We start from the raw sequence: 17,157 nt of genomic DNA on the forward strand, positions 1-17,157 counted from the left end.
AGTCACACACTCCTTTCCCCAAAATCTTTCTTTGTAAGTCTATTTATTTATTTATTTATTTTTGAGGATGTCTGGGCCAAGAGCACCTTCTCCATCTGGCAACAAAAGCCAGATTTGGGTTCTAATACTTGTGCCCCACCCCCACCCCCATCTCAGCTGCTCACTTTTGAATCTCCCCAAACCCAAGCCTCTGTTGCCCTCCGGGCTGTTTTGGATGGCTTTGCACCCTGCTCAGGCAGTAGGCAGGAGAGGGTCAAGGTGGACCCTTTGAGAAGGGACAGAAAACAAAAAGCACAAAAGGTGACGGGGTGAGGCTGAACAGTGGCCCCACTCCCCTCCTGCTGGCACCGCCTCCCCCAGCCCCCTCCTCTTGCCCTCCTCCCATCCACCCAAGGTAGTGGCAGGAGGTGAAGTGAAGGGAACCTGCCCACCATCTGCTCTATAAGTCAGCAGCAATGTGGGCAGGGATCTCCCCCAATCTGGGGTTGGATGAAACCAATCACTCTGTGATCCAGCATTCCCTTCTAGAGGGTTCCACTACTCAACCCTGAGCACAGCTCCATCTCAGTGACCAGAACCCTGAGGTACTCTAAGATCCCAAAGTGCCTTGCGAAATATCAAAGATGACGGCACTGGCTTCAGCCTCATTTTAGCATTACACACATATTACTGTCTCCAACGCCTTTGGAAGTGGGAGATCCAGCATTGAGAAGGTGGCTGAGTTTTCAAACACACACCCCCCACCTCAGAACTGACGCCTGTGGGAGAGGGTGTGTCCTTTAAAGCAAGGCCATGGTTCAAAGCATGTTGTCCTTTAGGGGGACATCTTTTTGTATATCCTCCATGGTGGAGGGGAGAGTGTTTTGTAAGCCATAAAGCTCTGAGCTAACAGGTGATCTTAATAATATTATCTTTTCGGGGTGGCTTTGACTCTTGGAAATTGTTAAGGTTATCTAAGCCACTTGTGTTGGATCAAGTTCACGTGAAGCTCGGCAGAGCTTCACATGGTTTGGATTGAGTTGCCGGTCTCCGGTTCCCAGGCTAGGTGGGGATGCTGTGAGCCTGCAATATTGTCACTCTTGTTTTCTGAAGCATTTCCCAAGAGGAGGCCAGAATGTTTCAAGATTGATACCCTGCTTGGGGAAAGCGTGTAGCCTCCTCGGGGTCAGCTTTGAAAAGAGACAGCTGTCTTTGTTCTATTTTGAAAGTGGTGTTTTCGCACTTGATAGTCTCACTCTGCATTTAGTGGTGGCTTACAATTGTTTGTGATTTTATTTAATAGCCACTGGCACACAGTGCTTATTATGTGCCAGGCAGTGATCTAAGCACTTTACAAAATTAACTCATTTAAACCTCATGATAGCTTATGAGGTAGATTCCAGTATTATCTGCATTTAACAAATTAATCAGAACATTTTATTTACCAGAACATATAAAAAACCCACCCATGCCGAATAATCTGAGGTCTTGTTTGACAGAGTTTGTGAAACATCTTGGTCTGTGTATTGGTTGATTGATTGTCCTTTGCGGTGGGCCCCCTCCTCAGTCTATAGAAAAGAGGGGAGTTGTCAGCAAGCCATATTTTCCTTCCTTTTCCATTCCCACCTTGCCATGGGGTGGCGTCCAGATGGGAGTCACTCCAGAGTACTGGGGTTGGTTGAAATGGCTGGACCCTATCTCTCCAGAGACCTCTAACCTCTCAATCCCACATGGCCCCAAGCATCCCACAGCAGCTCTGGGGATCAGGTGGGCAGAGGAGGAGTTGCGTGAGAAAGCAGGGGCTCCAAAGCCTGACCTCAGTGGGATTGGTGAAGTCCCAGGGGTCAGGCTCACAGACAGGGAAGACACTGGCATCTGTGAGCACCGAATGGCTGTCACCACCTCATACATCAACAAGATCCAAACAGTGTCAGGGAAGTGGCAGGTTCAGGGACTGTGGTAAACAGGGGAACTCCCATGCCCCTACCATCCTCAGCTCAACCAGTTGTTGCCACTATCTTCTAGTTTTTATTTGAAACCTCCCAATTTTTAATTGTTGGCATCTAATTTTAAAAAGAAAAATCACTGTATGAACCAAACCAAAATGGTTTACAGGCAGAGGTGGCCTAAGCTCATTTTGCAACCACTGTGAGCCTGAGGACTTCCCGCACCACCCTCTGTCCAGGGCTGCAGCACTCAAAAGTGACAGTGTTCTTGCCCAGGAACTCGAACCTGGCCAGTGGGGATGTGTGGGGTGTGCTGTGTGTATACATGTGGTGTGCATAAGTGCCTGAATGAGTGTGGGGGCCAGTGGACCTTTCTGTGGTGAGTGGGGGCCTCCTGGTGGGACTAGTATTTTCTCCATGGGAGAGGGTATGTTCTGAGGACCCTGGGTCTGTGACAAATGCGCTAGTAAATTTTCGATAACTTAATATACATCCCCCACACACTCAAGGCAGCTTGGGTCACAGCAATAACCACTGAACACTCATCCCCACCGCTAACGTCCTGAGCCCAACGATATCCCTTTGCATTTCCAGTTTTGGGGAAAACACACAGCCCTGCCCAGTGAGTGGGGGATGGTGGCACCTCTGAGCCATGCTGGTCCCAGGACCCCCAGACTCGGTCTCTCTTCTGTCCTGCCTAGATCCCTTTTTCTGGGGAGGGGTGGTGCTGTCTTGCCCAGGCAGTGGTGGGGGGAGCCTCAGGCCCCTGGGTAGGCAGAAGGAGCTGTGTAAATGTATCTATATGGAGTGGGCAGTGGAGGGGACCATACTTGGGGATGGTGTCGCTCTGACCAGGGATGGGGGCAACTCCAGCTGTGTGTGGGGAGCCTGGAAAATGCTGTATCCTCTGCTGTCCTTGGGTTGATGTGGTACTTGGGGATGGAAGTGTAGATCTCTCAGGAGGGCCTGAACCCCATCCCACCCTACCCCAAACTCCACTTAGACCTGGGACGCACTCAACTCAAGGGACAGGAACCAGCCCACCCTCCATACAGTCAGCCCCTGAAAATGTCAAGCATCCTTCTTCCTAAGGGAAAGGCTCCAGGTCTGAGGGCCACAACCCTCCGATATCCCTCTGGTTCCCCACACACCATCCAGTGGGCGTCCCGGCCCAGGAGGCCCCAAGCCTGAGTGCCCGCTTCCTCCAAATGAGGGGTGGGGAAGGGGTGGAGAGGAGGCGGAAATGGAGCCCACAGGACTCCTTCCTAGAACCTTCCTAGACTCTCCTCCGCTTGGCTCCGCCGTCAGTCCCACCACGCACCCTCCCTCCCTGCACAGGCTGTGGGGGTGCGGGCAGTGGGGTACACTTGGCCACTCACTAACCGGTTCTCACGCACTCACACCCACACTCACACACTCTCCCTCCGTAGCTGCGCGCACTTCGCCCACTCTCCGGACCCTGCACTAGCAGCCCCGGCCGGGAGTGCACGAGGACTGCGCAGCCGGACCCCCGCAGGTCCCCAAGCCAGGGCCCCGGTCCACCCGCCCGCCCCCGCGGCCAGCGCCACGAATGTACGGCCCGCCCCACACAGCGCCCCGCGGCGCCCTGCACCCCCGCCGCCGGACTTCGGCCCCGCCGCGCTCCCGCCCCACCCCGCCGCCGAGGCTTCCCCTGGGTTCGCGTCCCCCGGTGCCCCCGTCGCCCCCGCCTTCGCGCCCGTTTTCGTTTGCTTTTCCCTGCTGCTGGCTGGCGGCCTCTGGGTCCCTGGCCCCGGCGCGGGGGCGGGCTGGAGTGGGGCTCCGCTCAGTGCTGCCAGGCTGGGGTGCGGATGGGGACAGGCGGAGGCGTTCGGCTAAGCCTCCAGGCTCGCAGGGCCCTGTCGCCCCACCCCTGACTCCGGTTACCTCACCGCCCGTCGGGCTGCCCCCCACCCCCGCCCCAATAATTGGCCTTGCAATTGGATGCCAAAGAGCCCAGAGTTGAGGGGGAGCAGAGCTTTGAGCCCAGGTCTCTCAGAGCAACCCAACAGTCCCCTTTTTGCCCACGCCCCAGTCCGCGTCCCCTACCCCGTCCCACCACTGAGGGCCCTGGGGGTCACCAAACATGCCCCCCCATTTCCAGCTCTTCCCACACCCCCACCCCCGAAAATAAAACTCAGGGACCAACATCTGCTTCCTTTGCACTTGCTCCGTCGACCCCGCTCCCCGCTCGGAGGGGCTTCCGTGGGGGAGGGGGCGGGGCTCCGGGCCCTCAGAGTTCTCAGTGTCCAGCGAGGAGAGGGGCTGGCCCCTGCCCCCGGAGAAGCGGGACTGGTGGGAGAGAGAAACTCAGCACCAGGGCCCAGCTGAGCCCCTTCCTGCGTAAGGAGACGCCTTCTAATTGCGGGGGTGGGGGCGGAGTGGGGGAGGGATAGGAAGGGGATTAGCGAGAGGACCCTCGCGGAGGTCCTGAGTCCCAGTCGGTTTATTCCTGAGCCTTCCCTTCCCATCATAAGTTCTTCCCTCCACCCCCCATTTTGTACTGCAATAATACTGTATTATATGCTTGCACTATTCCCCGACCCTGGCCAGCGGAAGCATGCACGAAAAACTCAAAACCACACACACGCTCACACGCACACACACGCACACGAAAATGGGACGCTTTTTTTCTTCCTCTCTCTCTCCGGGGTGCGTCCTCCTTAGTGTACATAGCGGCGTCGGGGGGTGGCCCCAGGCCCGGGTAGAAAAGCATGCACTGAGCCCCCCGCCCCTAGACTGCGAGTACTGTACAAATCCAACACTTGAAACCGACACGCACACGCGCGGCGCCGCCACGGGGGTGGGACACGGACACGCACCCACGCGCACACGGCCGCGCACGGGCGGGGAGGGGGCGCCCCGCCGTCACGCGTCGCTGTGCGAGGGATCTTGTGCCTTTTTAAGTCCCTGTATGTTAATGCAGACAATCCGGAGAGCTTGTGTACTACCAAATCCTGATTAAAGACGCCTTCCAGGAACCTGCGCCTCCGCCTGCTTTCTTTCACCCTTCCCCTTCCTTTCCCAGCTCTCAGTGTAGACCCTGGCTCTGAGGTTGCCGGGCTGGGCAGAGGGCAGGGCCTAGTCTGTTGCTGACTCTAGGACTGAGGGGTGGGCAAGTTCCGGGTCAGTGGATGAGCTTCGTCCACACCTTAGCCAGGCAGCTGGGTGAGGAGGGCACCCCAAAGGTTTGGGCCTAGTTGGATTTGAGTCACCCTTGCCCTGCTGGCAGTCTCCTTTCACTGAATGCGTGGGGAGGGAAGGGGTGAGTGGACTCTGGTCTCTGGGACTCAACTCCAAATTGCCAACTTCCAGGTGGGGATGGAGGGTGTGTAGAAGTAGGGGGCTGGGCCCACCAGGCCCAGTGATCAGTTCTCTATGGGATCAGGCTTTTGAGACCAAGTGTCTGGTGGGACTAGAAAGCTAGGATGCCACAGGCCTGTGCGAGGACACTGCACTGAGGAGCCTCCCCCTGGCCCTCTGCTACGATGGGCGATCTGAGAGATATGGGAGATGCAGCCTTGGCCTTGGGGGTGCCAGGGTGGGGGTGGCCCGCCGAGGAGGGACACTGGAGCATGGACTGTGAGAGCCTGGGATTGGGGGTGCAGGGATGGAACATGGGTTGAAGGAGAACTCAGTCAGTGGGAGGGCTGGGCCACTAAGAAGGAAATAATGGCAGACTTCTGAGACTGGAGAGAGAGGGGAAAGGTGAGGAGGACAATGTAAAAGAGGAAGGCCCCCCCATACCTCCACCTCATCCCCGCACACTGCCAAACAGAAAGGCAAAGGGGCAAGCTCCAGCTGCATTCCCAAAGCCCTGGGGCATTTAGAAGACGCCCCCCACAGGCTGTCAGCTCCTCGCCCTGGGGCAGGCAAGGGTGGGTTTTGGACACAGAGATGTGGGGTCAAGTGTGTGCTGTTCTGCACAGACCTAGAGTAGGTGGCCGTGTTCCCAGGTCATCTTACCCCTTCCACTACCTTCCCCTTCCCCGGCACTCCTGGGTGTGGGGTGGAGTGGAGGAGGGCTCTTGGCTTGGCAGAGACGTTTGGAGAGTGGTGGCGCAGACAGACAAATGCAGGTGAAGGGTCTGGGAGAGGCGGTGCTGAGTGCGGAGCTGACAGAGGTGATGAGGGCACATCTCATCTCCTCGCAGGTGGAGCAGGGGCATTGGGGGTGCTTCTTCCCTAGTGGAGGAGAGGAGGTGGGAGGCATGCACAAGGCAGTTTCTGAGAGAGGAGGAGGAACTGCTGTGAGAGGCACAAGCCCCCCACCTCAGCATGGGAGGACTGGGGAGCCAGGGCTCACCCTCCTGCTTTCGCCACACATTGCCTCCCAGCCCCGCATCTTCGACTTTGGGACCGTGGGCCGGGGTGCAGTGCCTGAAGTCTGGGGCTGGCTGGGGTCCAGGCAGGCATGGCTCCATGCACCCTGTGTGGGGATTAAGGATGGGGCTATGTGGAGCCCCGTCTCCAGTGTCGGTGTCAGAGAAGTTTCCCCAAGGGCATGAGAGCCCAGTTTTGTTGGTGACAATTGAAGATCAGAGTCTGGTCCATCCTCTCCCTTCACTTTTCCTCCTGACTGGAGTAAACATGGACTTGGGCTGGGCTCTGGAGCTGGTGAGGCCTAGCCCTCTAGATGAGGCACAGTGCATGGAGGGGAGGGGCTGGGGCTTTCATTCTCTCTGAGGGTATCAGTTTGATTGGCCTGTCCTCCTCCTCTCCCCACAGCCCAACCCTTACCACATATGCCTTTGGCTGAACTCTGAATCACTAAGGAACTTTAAAACAGCCAGATTTCTGGGCCTCTTCTTTGACCTACAGAATCTGGGGGTAGGATCCAGGACTGTGTATTTTTAAAAAGCAACTCTGGACAATGCTGTGCCAAGCCAGGCCTGGGAACCACAATAAGCAGATTAGAATCATAAAGGTTGCTGCCCTGAGAAGGAAGCAAGAAGGTGTGAATTTTGTCAGACAGCTAAAGGGCCAGGCACACTGACGGTGTCTGTGGATCACTGGCTGAGTGAATGAACTCAAGATCAAATGGGCAAATGGATGAATAATTCACTGGGCATCCAGGAGAGCAGGGAGAGGGTTAGGCTACTCTCTGAGGAGGGAGGAATTTGAGCCCAGGCTCTGCCCCTCCCCAGCACACAGCCAGATGGGGGAAGGGCAGAGGGACTTTGAAACCGAAAAGCCAGCATGCCTAGGTTGGTGTGGGGGTGGCAGTGATCCTTAGGGCAAAGTTGTCCTCACCCTGAGATTCAGGGCTCTTCCTCCCAAAAGGCAGAGGGTTCCAGGTGTCTCCATGTGGGACTGAGTGGGAGACACTGGAAAGAGTTTTGGGTCCTGGGCCACCCTGGTAGATGTGCTTCATAACCTGGACCAATGCCCAAATCCATGCCCCTCTCTGTGCCTCAGTTTCCCAGTCTGATTTTATGACTGATCATTGATTTCCATTTCTCATTCCTCCTCTCTCCCAGGTAATAGGAGGGGAGGGCTTGGAGGCAGGAGAAAGGGTTCCACCTACAACCATCCAATGTGAGCACTGTGTGTGTGTGTGTTGCGGGGGGATCCCATCCTCTACATGGGGCCTTTTCAGAGAGATCCAGGGCCTGGCCAGAGAGCAAAGGAAAGGGTGTCTCTAACCAAGGTGCCAGGGATTAGAGAGGGACAATAGGCAAAGGTTCTGAGGAGAATGGGTGGCCTGGTGGAGTTAAAGGCCATCCCTACTGGCTAGGATGTGTCTGGTGCCAGTTGGGTGAGTTCAAAGGTGGTTGGGAGAGAGACATGCTCAGAGCTCTCTGTCTGTCTGCCTGTCCCTGACTCTCAGTGCCAGCACCCACCCACCCCATGGTCCCCACTCACCCGGGTGCTTACAGCAGCCCCTCCACCTCTACCCAGCCATTTTCTCTAGCCATAACATTGGTGACTGGCAAAGGGTCCCAGCACAAGGCCTGGCACAGAGTTGGTGCTTAGTGTTTGCTAAATGAATGAATGGATTAATAAGAACGAATATTGTGTAGAAAAAGTAAATTCTTCTGGACACTTCCAGCCTATATGTGGAGGGGACAAAGTTTTTTGTTGTTGTTGTGTTTTTTGAGACAGTGTGGCTCTGTTGCCCAGGCTGGAGTGCAGTGGTGCGATCACAGCTCACTGCAGCTTTGATCTCCTCAGCCTCTTGAGTAGCTGGGACCACAGGAGTGCGTAACCACACCCAGCTAATTTTTGTGTTTTTAGTGAAAACAGGGTTTTGCCATGTTCCCCAGGCTGAGGGGACCCTAGCAACCCTGTTTGAGCCAGGTAGGGAGCTTTCTGAGAAAGCTTTCTAAGAAAACTTTCTAACTAAGAAAAGTTTTCTAAGAAAGTTCCCTACCTGGCCCAAACAGGGTTGCTGGGGTCCTGCTGGAATCTGAAGCTATCTTGGCCCAAACAGGGTTGCTGGGGTCCTGCTGGAATCTGAAGCTATCTTCTTGCATCACCCCCACCAAATCCTCACTGATGGTCTGATTACAGGGAAGATCATGGCAGTTGGGAAGGGGAGCAGCCACAGCCCTGGACAGATCCTCAGCCTTGGAGGTCTCCGCCTTCCTCTCCACCAGGCTTTGTGCTATTTGCATGGAGGCTTTGGCTGGCAGAGCCCCCTCCTTTCCCCACACTCTATTCCCCATAGGTGTGGCATCCAGGCTTTTCTGGGGTTGGGGAGGGGGCCAATGACCTCCAAACCAAGGCGAGCAGAGCAGGAGGTGGGAGGAAGGGGTGGGAGAGAGCTAACATTTACTGAGCAACTGCTATATGCCTTTGCTTATATGACCTCATTTATGATCACAGCCTTTGTGGAATGTGCATATCCCCACTTAGTTTCCTTATATAGAGAAAATAAGGACAATCTCTATCTTGTTCATACTTGATCCACAGATTCTTAGACTATAACATGGTGACCAGGACAAGAGACATTCAAAGACCACTTCTTGAAGGAATGAATGAAGAAACCCTCAGGGATCTCTGTGTATCAGGAGAGGGAACCCTATAAATACATGCATGTAGAACAATAGGTGGGAGATTCTCTCACGGAAGGATGTGGAAAACAAGTAGAAAAGGGAGAGTAAGTAAATCTGCTTGGTGGGTGGACAGGAAAGTTGACAGGAAGGCTTTGTCTCTTCTTTGCTAAGACCAGGAGCTGTTTGAGCTGGTTTTGAAGGAAGGGTAGCAAGTTATCATGTGCAGAGAGGAGGTGAGAAGAACCCCCAGGTGGAGGAAACTGCCTGGGCTAAGTGTGAGCTGGAAGATGCACTTAGGAACTTCTGGAAGCATCGGAATGGGTGGAGTGTAGGCAGGGGCAGGGGACCGAGGGTGTGGCAATAAGTGAGGCCAGAGCAGCAGGTAGGAGCCAGGTCACAGGGTTGGGTGGGGGGATTCATGGGCCAAGTCAAAGATCTGAACTGTCTTAGGCCGGGTGTGGTGGCTCATGCCTGTAATCCCAGCACTCTGGGAGGCCGAAGCGGGTGGATCACCTGAGGTCAGGAGTTTGAGATCAGCCTGGCCAACATGGCGAAACCCTGTCTCTACTAAGAATACAAAAAAAAATTAGTCGGGCGTGGTAGCGGGCACATGTAATCCCAGCTACTAGGGAGGCTGAGGCAGGAGAATCACTTGAACCCGGGAGGCAGAGGTTGCAGTGAGCTGAGATCGTGCCACTGCACTCCAGCCTGGGCAACAGAGCAGGGCTCCATATTAAAAAAAAAAAAAAAAAAGATCTGAACTGTCTCCCTAAGGACTGTGGCAGCCACAGCAGATCTGAAGCAGAGAGAGATGGAATCAGATTAAGTTTCAGGAAGATCACTCAGGCAGATGTAAAAAGGATGGATGGCAGCGCAGAATGGAGAGAACAGGCCGGTGGCTGGCGAACCACCAGGAAAGGCAAGGCTGTGCTCGTGGGCCTGGGGTAGCAGACACAGAAAGGTTTAAGAAGGATGCTTGGCAGGACTCCTTGGCAGCGTGGATAGGCAGGAAAGTGGGGAGGCAGGATATCCCCGGGGCTTCTGGTCTGGATGGGCTGTGTTCTGCTAGCTCAGGAAGACAGAAGCCCAGTGTGTTCGAAAACGCTAGCAAAGTGCTGGACATTGTCAGCACCGTCCCACCATGGAACAAAGCTGTGTCAGCCCTGATGGGCCCGGGGCATTGCGGGTGCCTGGGGATGTCTGTGTATTGAACAGGGTGGAGCTAGAGTGAAGGAGACACAGCAGCTAGAGTGAAGGACACCGAGGTCCTGACCAGGTGGTCAGACCTTTCTAGTCTGGAAGGAAGGAGGCTAAGGGGGACATGGCAAGAGTCTAGAAAACCAAGAACTGGTTTGTCCATCACATTGCCAAGGGCTCTGCACCAAGGTTTGAAGAGGAAAACGGAATGGAGCTCAAGTATACCTGTCGAGGGCTGGACAAATTCCTGGCTGAGAGGATGGATTGGAGGTCAAGGGGCCCAGCCTGCACTTTTAAGGGTAGAGGACAGCCCCGCCTTTGCCCTTGTCCAGCACAGGATCTAGTGGCCCTGGGCAGCCAGCTCTCTGGCCACAGAGAAACTGCACACCCTGAGGTGGTACTGAGGGCATCTAGGAGCCAGCCCGGCACAGCCCATCCAGGAAGTGGTGCAGATACTTGCCACCCGTCTCTGGACCTGGCTTTCTCATCTGTAAAAGGAAGGGCTGATCTGCCTGGTGGTCGTGGTTCCTTCCAGTTTTCATTTTCTGTTATTGTTGCTGACTTGGGTGCAGGATGCACATGGCGATAAGAGGGGCTGGGGACATGGAGAGGCTGGGAGGCAGAAAGGCCACCAGGATCAGGGCCTGGGACTTCAGGGGACCTAGAGCATGGACAGTCATTCATCAGAGGTTTGCTGAGCACTCACTAGGCGCCAGAGACCATTCTAGGCCCTGAGGACAGAGCAGTGAACAAGACAGACCCAGTGCCTGTGCTTACCTTTATGGAGCTCACACTCTGGTAGACAACCTGGGCCTGTGAGTCTCCTAGCTTGTGGGTGCAGTTGAAGTCTTCCTGGGCCCAGGAGGGTGGGTGACCTCAGAGGGTCCCTGTGTGTGCCCCTTGCAGGTGTTCTCCGTGGTGCCCCCATTTGAGGTGAATGGCCTCCCACGAGCTGTGCCTCTGAGTCTGCCCTACCAGGACTTCAAAAGAGACCTCTCCGATTACCGAGAACGGGCGCGGTTGCTCAACAGGGTCCGGAGGGTGGGCTTCTCGCACATGCTGCTCACCACCCCCCAGGTCCCACTGGCTCCTGTTCAGCCTCAGGCTAATGGGAAGGAGGAAGAGGAGGAGGAGGAGGAAGATGAGGAAGAGGAAGAAGAGGATGAGGAAGAAGAGGAAGAGGAAGAGGAAGAGGATGAGGAAGAAGAGGAGGAGGAGGAGGAAGAGGAGGAGGAGGAGGCTGCAGCGGCAGTTGCCCTGGGGGAGGTGCTGGGGCCTCGTAGTGGCTCCAGCAGTGAGGGGAGTGAGAGGAGCACCGACCGGAGCCAGGAGGGCGCCCCGTCCACGCTGCTGGCAGACGATCAGAAGGAATCCAGGGGCCGGGCCTCCATGGCCGATGGGGACCTGGAGCCTGAGGAGGGCTCCAAAACGCTGGTGCTTGTCTCTCCTGGCGACATGAAGAAGTCGCCCGTCACTGCCGAACTGGCCCCCGACCCCGACCTGGGCACCCTGGCTGCCCTCACTCCTCAGCATGAGCGGCCCCAGCCCACAGGCAGCCAGCTGGATGTATCTGAGCCAGGCACCCTGTCCTCTGTCCTCAAGTCTGAGCCCAAGCCCCCGGCGCCTGGGGCAGGGCTGGGGGCCGGGACAGTGACCACAGGGGCCGGGGGCGTGGCAGTCACCTCCTCACCCTTCACCAAAGTTGAGAGGACCTTTGTGCACATTGCGGAGAAAACCCACCTCAACGTCATGTCTTCCGGTGGACAAGCCTTGCGGTCTGAGGAGTTCAGCGCTGGGGGCGAGCTGGGTCTGGAGCTGGCCTCTGATGGGGGTGCTGTGGAGGAGGGGGCCCGAGCGCCCCTGGAGAACGGCCTCGCCTTGTCAGGGCTGAATGGGGCCGAGATAGACGGCTCTGCCCTGTCTGGGGCCCCCCGGGAAACCCCCTCAGAGATGGCCACAAACTCACTGCCCAATGGCCCGGCCCTTGCAGACGGGCCAGCCCCGGTGTCCCCGCTGGAGCCAAGTCCTGAGAAAGTGGCCACCATCTCCCCCAGACGCCATGCTATGCCAGGCTCTCGCCCCAGAAGCCGTATCCCTGTCCTGCTATCTGAGGAGGACACGGGCTCGGAGCCCTCAGGCTCACTGTCGGCCAAAGAGCGGTGGAACAAGCGGGCTCGGCCGCAGCAGGACCTGGCGCGGCTGGTGATGGAGAAGAGGCAGGGCCGCCTGCTGTTGCGGCTGGCCTCAGGGGCCTCGTCCTCCTCCAGTGAGGAGCAGCGCCGTGCCTCTGAGACCCTCTCAGGCACGGGCTCTGAGGAGGACACGCCCGCCTCTGAGCCAGCAGCGGCCTTGCCCAGGAAGGCCGGGAGGGCAGCCGCCACCAGGAGCCGGATTCCCCGCCCCATTGGCCTCCGCGTGCCCATGCCTGTTGCAGCCCAGCAGCCCCCCAGCAGATCCCATGGCGCGGCCGCAGCATCGGACACAGCCATCACCAGCAGGTGAGAAACTGCTGCCAGCCCCAGGGTGGGCAGAGGGTGGCCACAGGCCTCCACCAGCAGGGGCTTCTCCAGAACCAAGGTCAGGGGCTATGGAAGATCAGGAGGGACCCTCAGTGACACCTCCTGTCCAGCACCTCCCAACTGTGCTCTGCCTCACTCTGATTTGGGTTCCAGCCCTGTCACTGGGCTCGGGGAAGTGGCTTCAGTAAGCATGTGTGGAAAGGGTGCCGGAGACGCCAGGCTTAGGAAAAGCTGATGGGGGCTAGTGGGTCCACACACAGCCTCTGGTATGCCATGGGGCATTGGAAGCCAAAGGATAAAGCCCAGTGCTTTGACTCCTTGGGAGAAAACATTATTTCATATTAATATAAACATAGGTATATTCTAGATTAGAATGCAAAATCCATGAGAATTTTAAAGATGAAATGAGGACCCCAAAGAAAGCCAGCAGCAGGCTCTTCCAGAAAGCCAGCAGCAGGCTCTTCCAGCAGCAGCCTGGAAGCGTGTGGCCCCTCGAGGTCCTGCCCTGGAGGACAGAGAGCCAGGCCTCAGTTTACCCATCTGTGCCATGGTCTTAGTCTCAGCTCTGAGGATGCCGGACCCCAGTGCTCAGTGCCCAGGAGGATTCTGAAATATTTCTCCTTGTTTTGTTTCTTTGCCCTCTTCTTTTCTCCTTCCTTCTGCTCTCAAGCAGGCTCCAGCTGCAGACGCCCCCAGGGTCGGCCACTGCTGCTGACCTCCGCCCTAAACAACCTTCTGGCCGCGGCCTGGGCCCAGGGCGAGCCCAAGCCGGAGCCAGGCCCCCAGCGCCGCGCAGCTCGCGCCTCCCCGCGTCCACATCCGCCGCGCGCAATGCCAGCGCGTCCCCCCGGAGCCAGTCCCTGTCCCGCAGAGAGAGCCCCTCCCCCTCGCACCAGGCCCGGCCCGGGGTCCCCCCGCCCCGGGGCGTCCCGCCGGCCCGGGCCCAGCCTGATGGCACCCCCTCCCCTGGGGGCTCCAAGAAAGGACCCAGAGGGAAACTCCAGGCTCAGCGCGCAACAACCAAAGGCCGGGCAGGAGGCGCAGAGGGCCGGGCGGGGGCCAGATAATGACGCCCGCGGCTCTCCGCGGTCCCCCACCCTCACCCCGGCCCCCCACCCGCAGCCGGCCACACTGGAGCAGCTCCCAGCACAGCCTTACGCGCCCGACGCGCGCCACCCGCGGCCCCAGCTTTCCGCCTGCACCCGCGAGGACGCGCGCGAGCACACGCGGCGCCCTGCCAGGCCTTAGGGCCGGTGGGGGACGCGGCCCTGCGCCGCAGGGAGGGTCTGCCTCCCCTTCCTCGCCCTGTGTCCTCTCATCCTCCTGCCGCCCGTCAGGCCGGCCAGCCTCACATCAGTCTCTCCGCCCCGGGGAAGGCTCAGCCACTTTTCATTGAGGACTCCACTTCTGGGGACGCCTGGTTCGTTCGCCCACCAGGCTTAGGCTACTCTCCATGCTCCCCCAGCAACCTCTGCCTACACCTCCTGCGGCGCCTTGCCCTCCTCCGACCCCTTTCCAGCCAAAGTCCCCCCACCCCTTCAGAGAAGCAGCCTCAAATTCCAGAAGTGGAGGCTCCAGCCTCCCCACGAGGGTTCAACCCCACAGTCTTCTGGGAGCCATTGTGGCCAGGGACGGCCTCTGGACTGCCAGGCTGGGGTTGGGGACCCAGGGAACATCGGTCTACTCAGGTGTGAGGGGGCAGGTCTAACCTGCCCCAAAGTTGGCTCCATCCTGGACAACTCGGTGAGAGGCAGTGGGCAAGTGATCTTGGAGATGGGTGGGCAGGTGATTCTGTGGGCAGGGGATGTGCTCCCCTGCACCTCTGGGGTGCAGAAACCTCTTGCCTCCTAAATTTGGGTGGGGCCTCTGTGGGAACCATAGGAGGTGTGTGGGCTGCCTTCCTGGGCAAGTATTTCCCAGTGGGAAGTTGGAAGGGGCTTTAACAAAGTTTTACTCCCTCCCCTGTTCCCCTGATCTAGTGCTCAGGACCCCTCACCATCAGGAATTCCTTCCTGTCATCTAACCTCAGTCCTGCTTACTGCAGTTCCAGCCAACCTGCTCTTTCCTGAGTTCAGTGCAGGTGGAGAGTGGCTGGTTACCATCTTTGCGCTGGCCCTTCGGAGATTCGGGGACTCAGTTCTGGTGGGGTCACCCTCCCTGTCCTCCCGCCTGTGGGAGGGAGGGAGGGCTGGCTCAGGCATCATCTCCCGCAATGGGCAGAGGGAGCAGAGACAGGTGGACCAACAGACAGCTGGCCCCTGGAGGCAGAAAGGCCCTTCTAACTTCCAGATTGTATGCTTGAGTGATGGGTCCCCAGCCCAAGCCCACTCTTCCCTCAGCTCACCCTTCAGCCTGTTCCTTCTTGCCCCAACCCCAGCCCGTGCAGCTGCTCTACTCCAGGAATGGATGTGGGGACTCTTCCTGGGTTCTGGCTCCTGCATAGCTCAACCCACCTCATCATGAGCCTCGACTGCCTACATCTGGGGCAAGCAGCACACCGGCTGCAGATGGGACAGCCAGCCCTGCCTATCTGGACAGGCCCCTGCAGCCTCTGTCCCCTGGCCTAGGCTCTCTGTCCTTCCCTGAGTCACAGAGAGCAAGCCAAGACATCCAGGGAAAGAGGAAGAAAGGCCTTAGTGTGCCCCAGCAGTCTGGCTGCATCTAGCCACTATCACCCGGAAGGATGCCCACAAGGCAGCTGATCCTGAAAGCAGCCTCCCCCTCATGGAGAGTCAGCAGCTTGGGCAGCCACTTCCAGGCCAGGGTGGTGGCTTCTCTGCAGACCAGCTGAGGGGAGGACTCCTGGGTGGACAGCCTTTGATGTCCACCCCACGCTGATGCAGAAGCTCCCAGAACACTCAGGAAACTTCTCCGGACAGAGCCCTCCTTGTCAACTTGAGGCCCTCCCGAGGCCCTCTACTGCCCTCTGGGTCCAGCAGAGGGAGTGGAGGAAGGGCCACTGCCTCCCACCTAGAGCTTCTCGGAATGACAATCAGCTCGTGCCAGGTGGGGACCAGGGCATGACTCCTGGTGCCCAGGCCCTGGGCCTGCTCCTTGCCACCAACCGAACCGTGAATGTAGGGCCCCCAGCCTCACCTCTGCCCCAGGACCAACAACACCCTGGTTTGGAGCTGGGAGGAAGAGGGGGGCCTGAGAGAGCCCCAGGTCCGTTCTACCCCCAGCTTCACTCAGCACTGGAGCTGGCAGAGACGCGAAACCCAGTCTGCCCTTGGGATTCCAAACCTCCCTAGGGCTCCCAACTGACCTCAGGCCTCTGAGTCACTGAATGTCACCAGGCGAGGTGGGGGAGGGAAAGTGGGCCAGTGGGGAGGGGGTCACCTAGGGGACTGCCTCTGTGCTTCTCCCCAGGAAGCATCCAGGGCAGAGGAAGCCACATCTCCTGGTGCCCCCAACCCCAGCTGCAGCCTCTTCCCCCGAGCATTCATTCTCTCCACCAGGCCTCCAGGTCCTGAGCCCTTCCTCTGTAAAAGTGTCACACCACCTCCCTCAGCACTTCCCCATCACAACAACCTATGTCACTGACTCAGATGCAGGGTCTGCTCACCCCAACACATGCCTTCCCTCCCCAGCCGCACCATGCACGAAGGGGGCACAGGAGAGGAGAGGGGCTGTGCCCCAGGCTCCCCATTTCCCAGCTCCTCACACAGGGGCCTGGTTTGCTCAGTCTTCTGAACTCCAGGGACCAGCCCTGGTGGGCATGGGGTGGGGAGCAGGGAGTTGCCCTTCCCCTCCCTCGGGAAGCCACCTAAGAATGTTTACATGCCAAACAGAATGTAACACCCCTCCCCAAGCCCTTCCCAGTCACTGCATGGCCTCTGCCCATCCTGCACCTGTCCACCCCACCCCAAAACACCCTGGAAGCCACTGTCAATGATTAGATCGGGTCTCAAAAGGGAAGTAGCCATCACACCATTAAAAAGCCTGTGGACCTTTTTCTGTTGGCTTGGACTCTTCTTCCCTGCGGGAGGGCAGGCAAAACCCAGTTCCTGGGGCCGGGGCTGGCCAGGAGAGTGGAGCACAGGTTGGTGGGCAAGTGCGGAGGGACTGTCCTGGAGGCAGGGGAGGAAATGAAAGCTCAGGACAGACACAGGTAACTTGCTCAGGGTCACAGAGCAGGAAGGGGACTGTCCTGCTGTCCTTCTGACTGCAAATCGTACACTCTCACAGCCCTCTGGACGCTTCTCCTGAGGGCCAGAGACCCTGAGTCTGGCTTTGTGCAGACAGGCCAGGAGGAAGAATTTTTTAAATTATTTGTACAAATTGATGGAGTACATGAGAAATTTTGTGACATGTATATAATGTGTAGTGACCAAGCCAGGGTGTTTACAGCATCCATTACCCAAGTACAATACATTTTGGTTAAATATAGTCACCTTACTCAGCTTTCGAACATTGAATTTATTCCTTCTATCTCACTGTATGTTTATACCATTTATTTATTTTTATTTATTTTTTTTTTTGAGAGGGAGTCTTGCTCTG

At 57.5% G+C, this 17,157-nt stretch overlaps 1 protein-coding gene across 2 annotated transcripts in view; it reads left to right on the forward strand.

Annotated features, from left to right (window-relative positions):
• Window positions 1–16,917, forward strand: part of TTBK1 (tau tubulin kinase 1) — a 45,209-nt gene extending 28,292 nt beyond the window's left edge. Inside the window, exons 14-15 of one of the 2 annotated variants that reach the window (XM_054492293.2) lie at window positions 11,045–12,636; window positions 13,331–16,917. In XM_054492293.2, coding sequence (XP_054348268.2) covers window positions 11,045–12,636; window positions 13,331–13,724 — 1,986 coding nt within the window. In that variant the 3' untranslated portion in view covers window positions 13,725–16,917. Of the gene's footprint in view, window positions 1–11,044; window positions 12,637–13,327 lie in introns of both variants that reach the window. The other variant, XM_054492291.2, reaches the window with a different exon arrangement.
• Window positions 16,918–17,157: the final 240 nt, after the last annotated feature.

Source organism: Pongo pygmaeus, chromosome 5 (assembly GCF_028885625.2).
Source record: "Pongo pygmaeus isolate AG05252 chromosome 5, NHGRI_mPonPyg2-v2.0_pri, whole genome shotgun sequence".
NCBI classification, from domain to species: domain Eukaryota; kingdom Metazoa; phylum Chordata; class Mammalia; order Primates; family Hominidae; genus Pongo; species Pongo pygmaeus.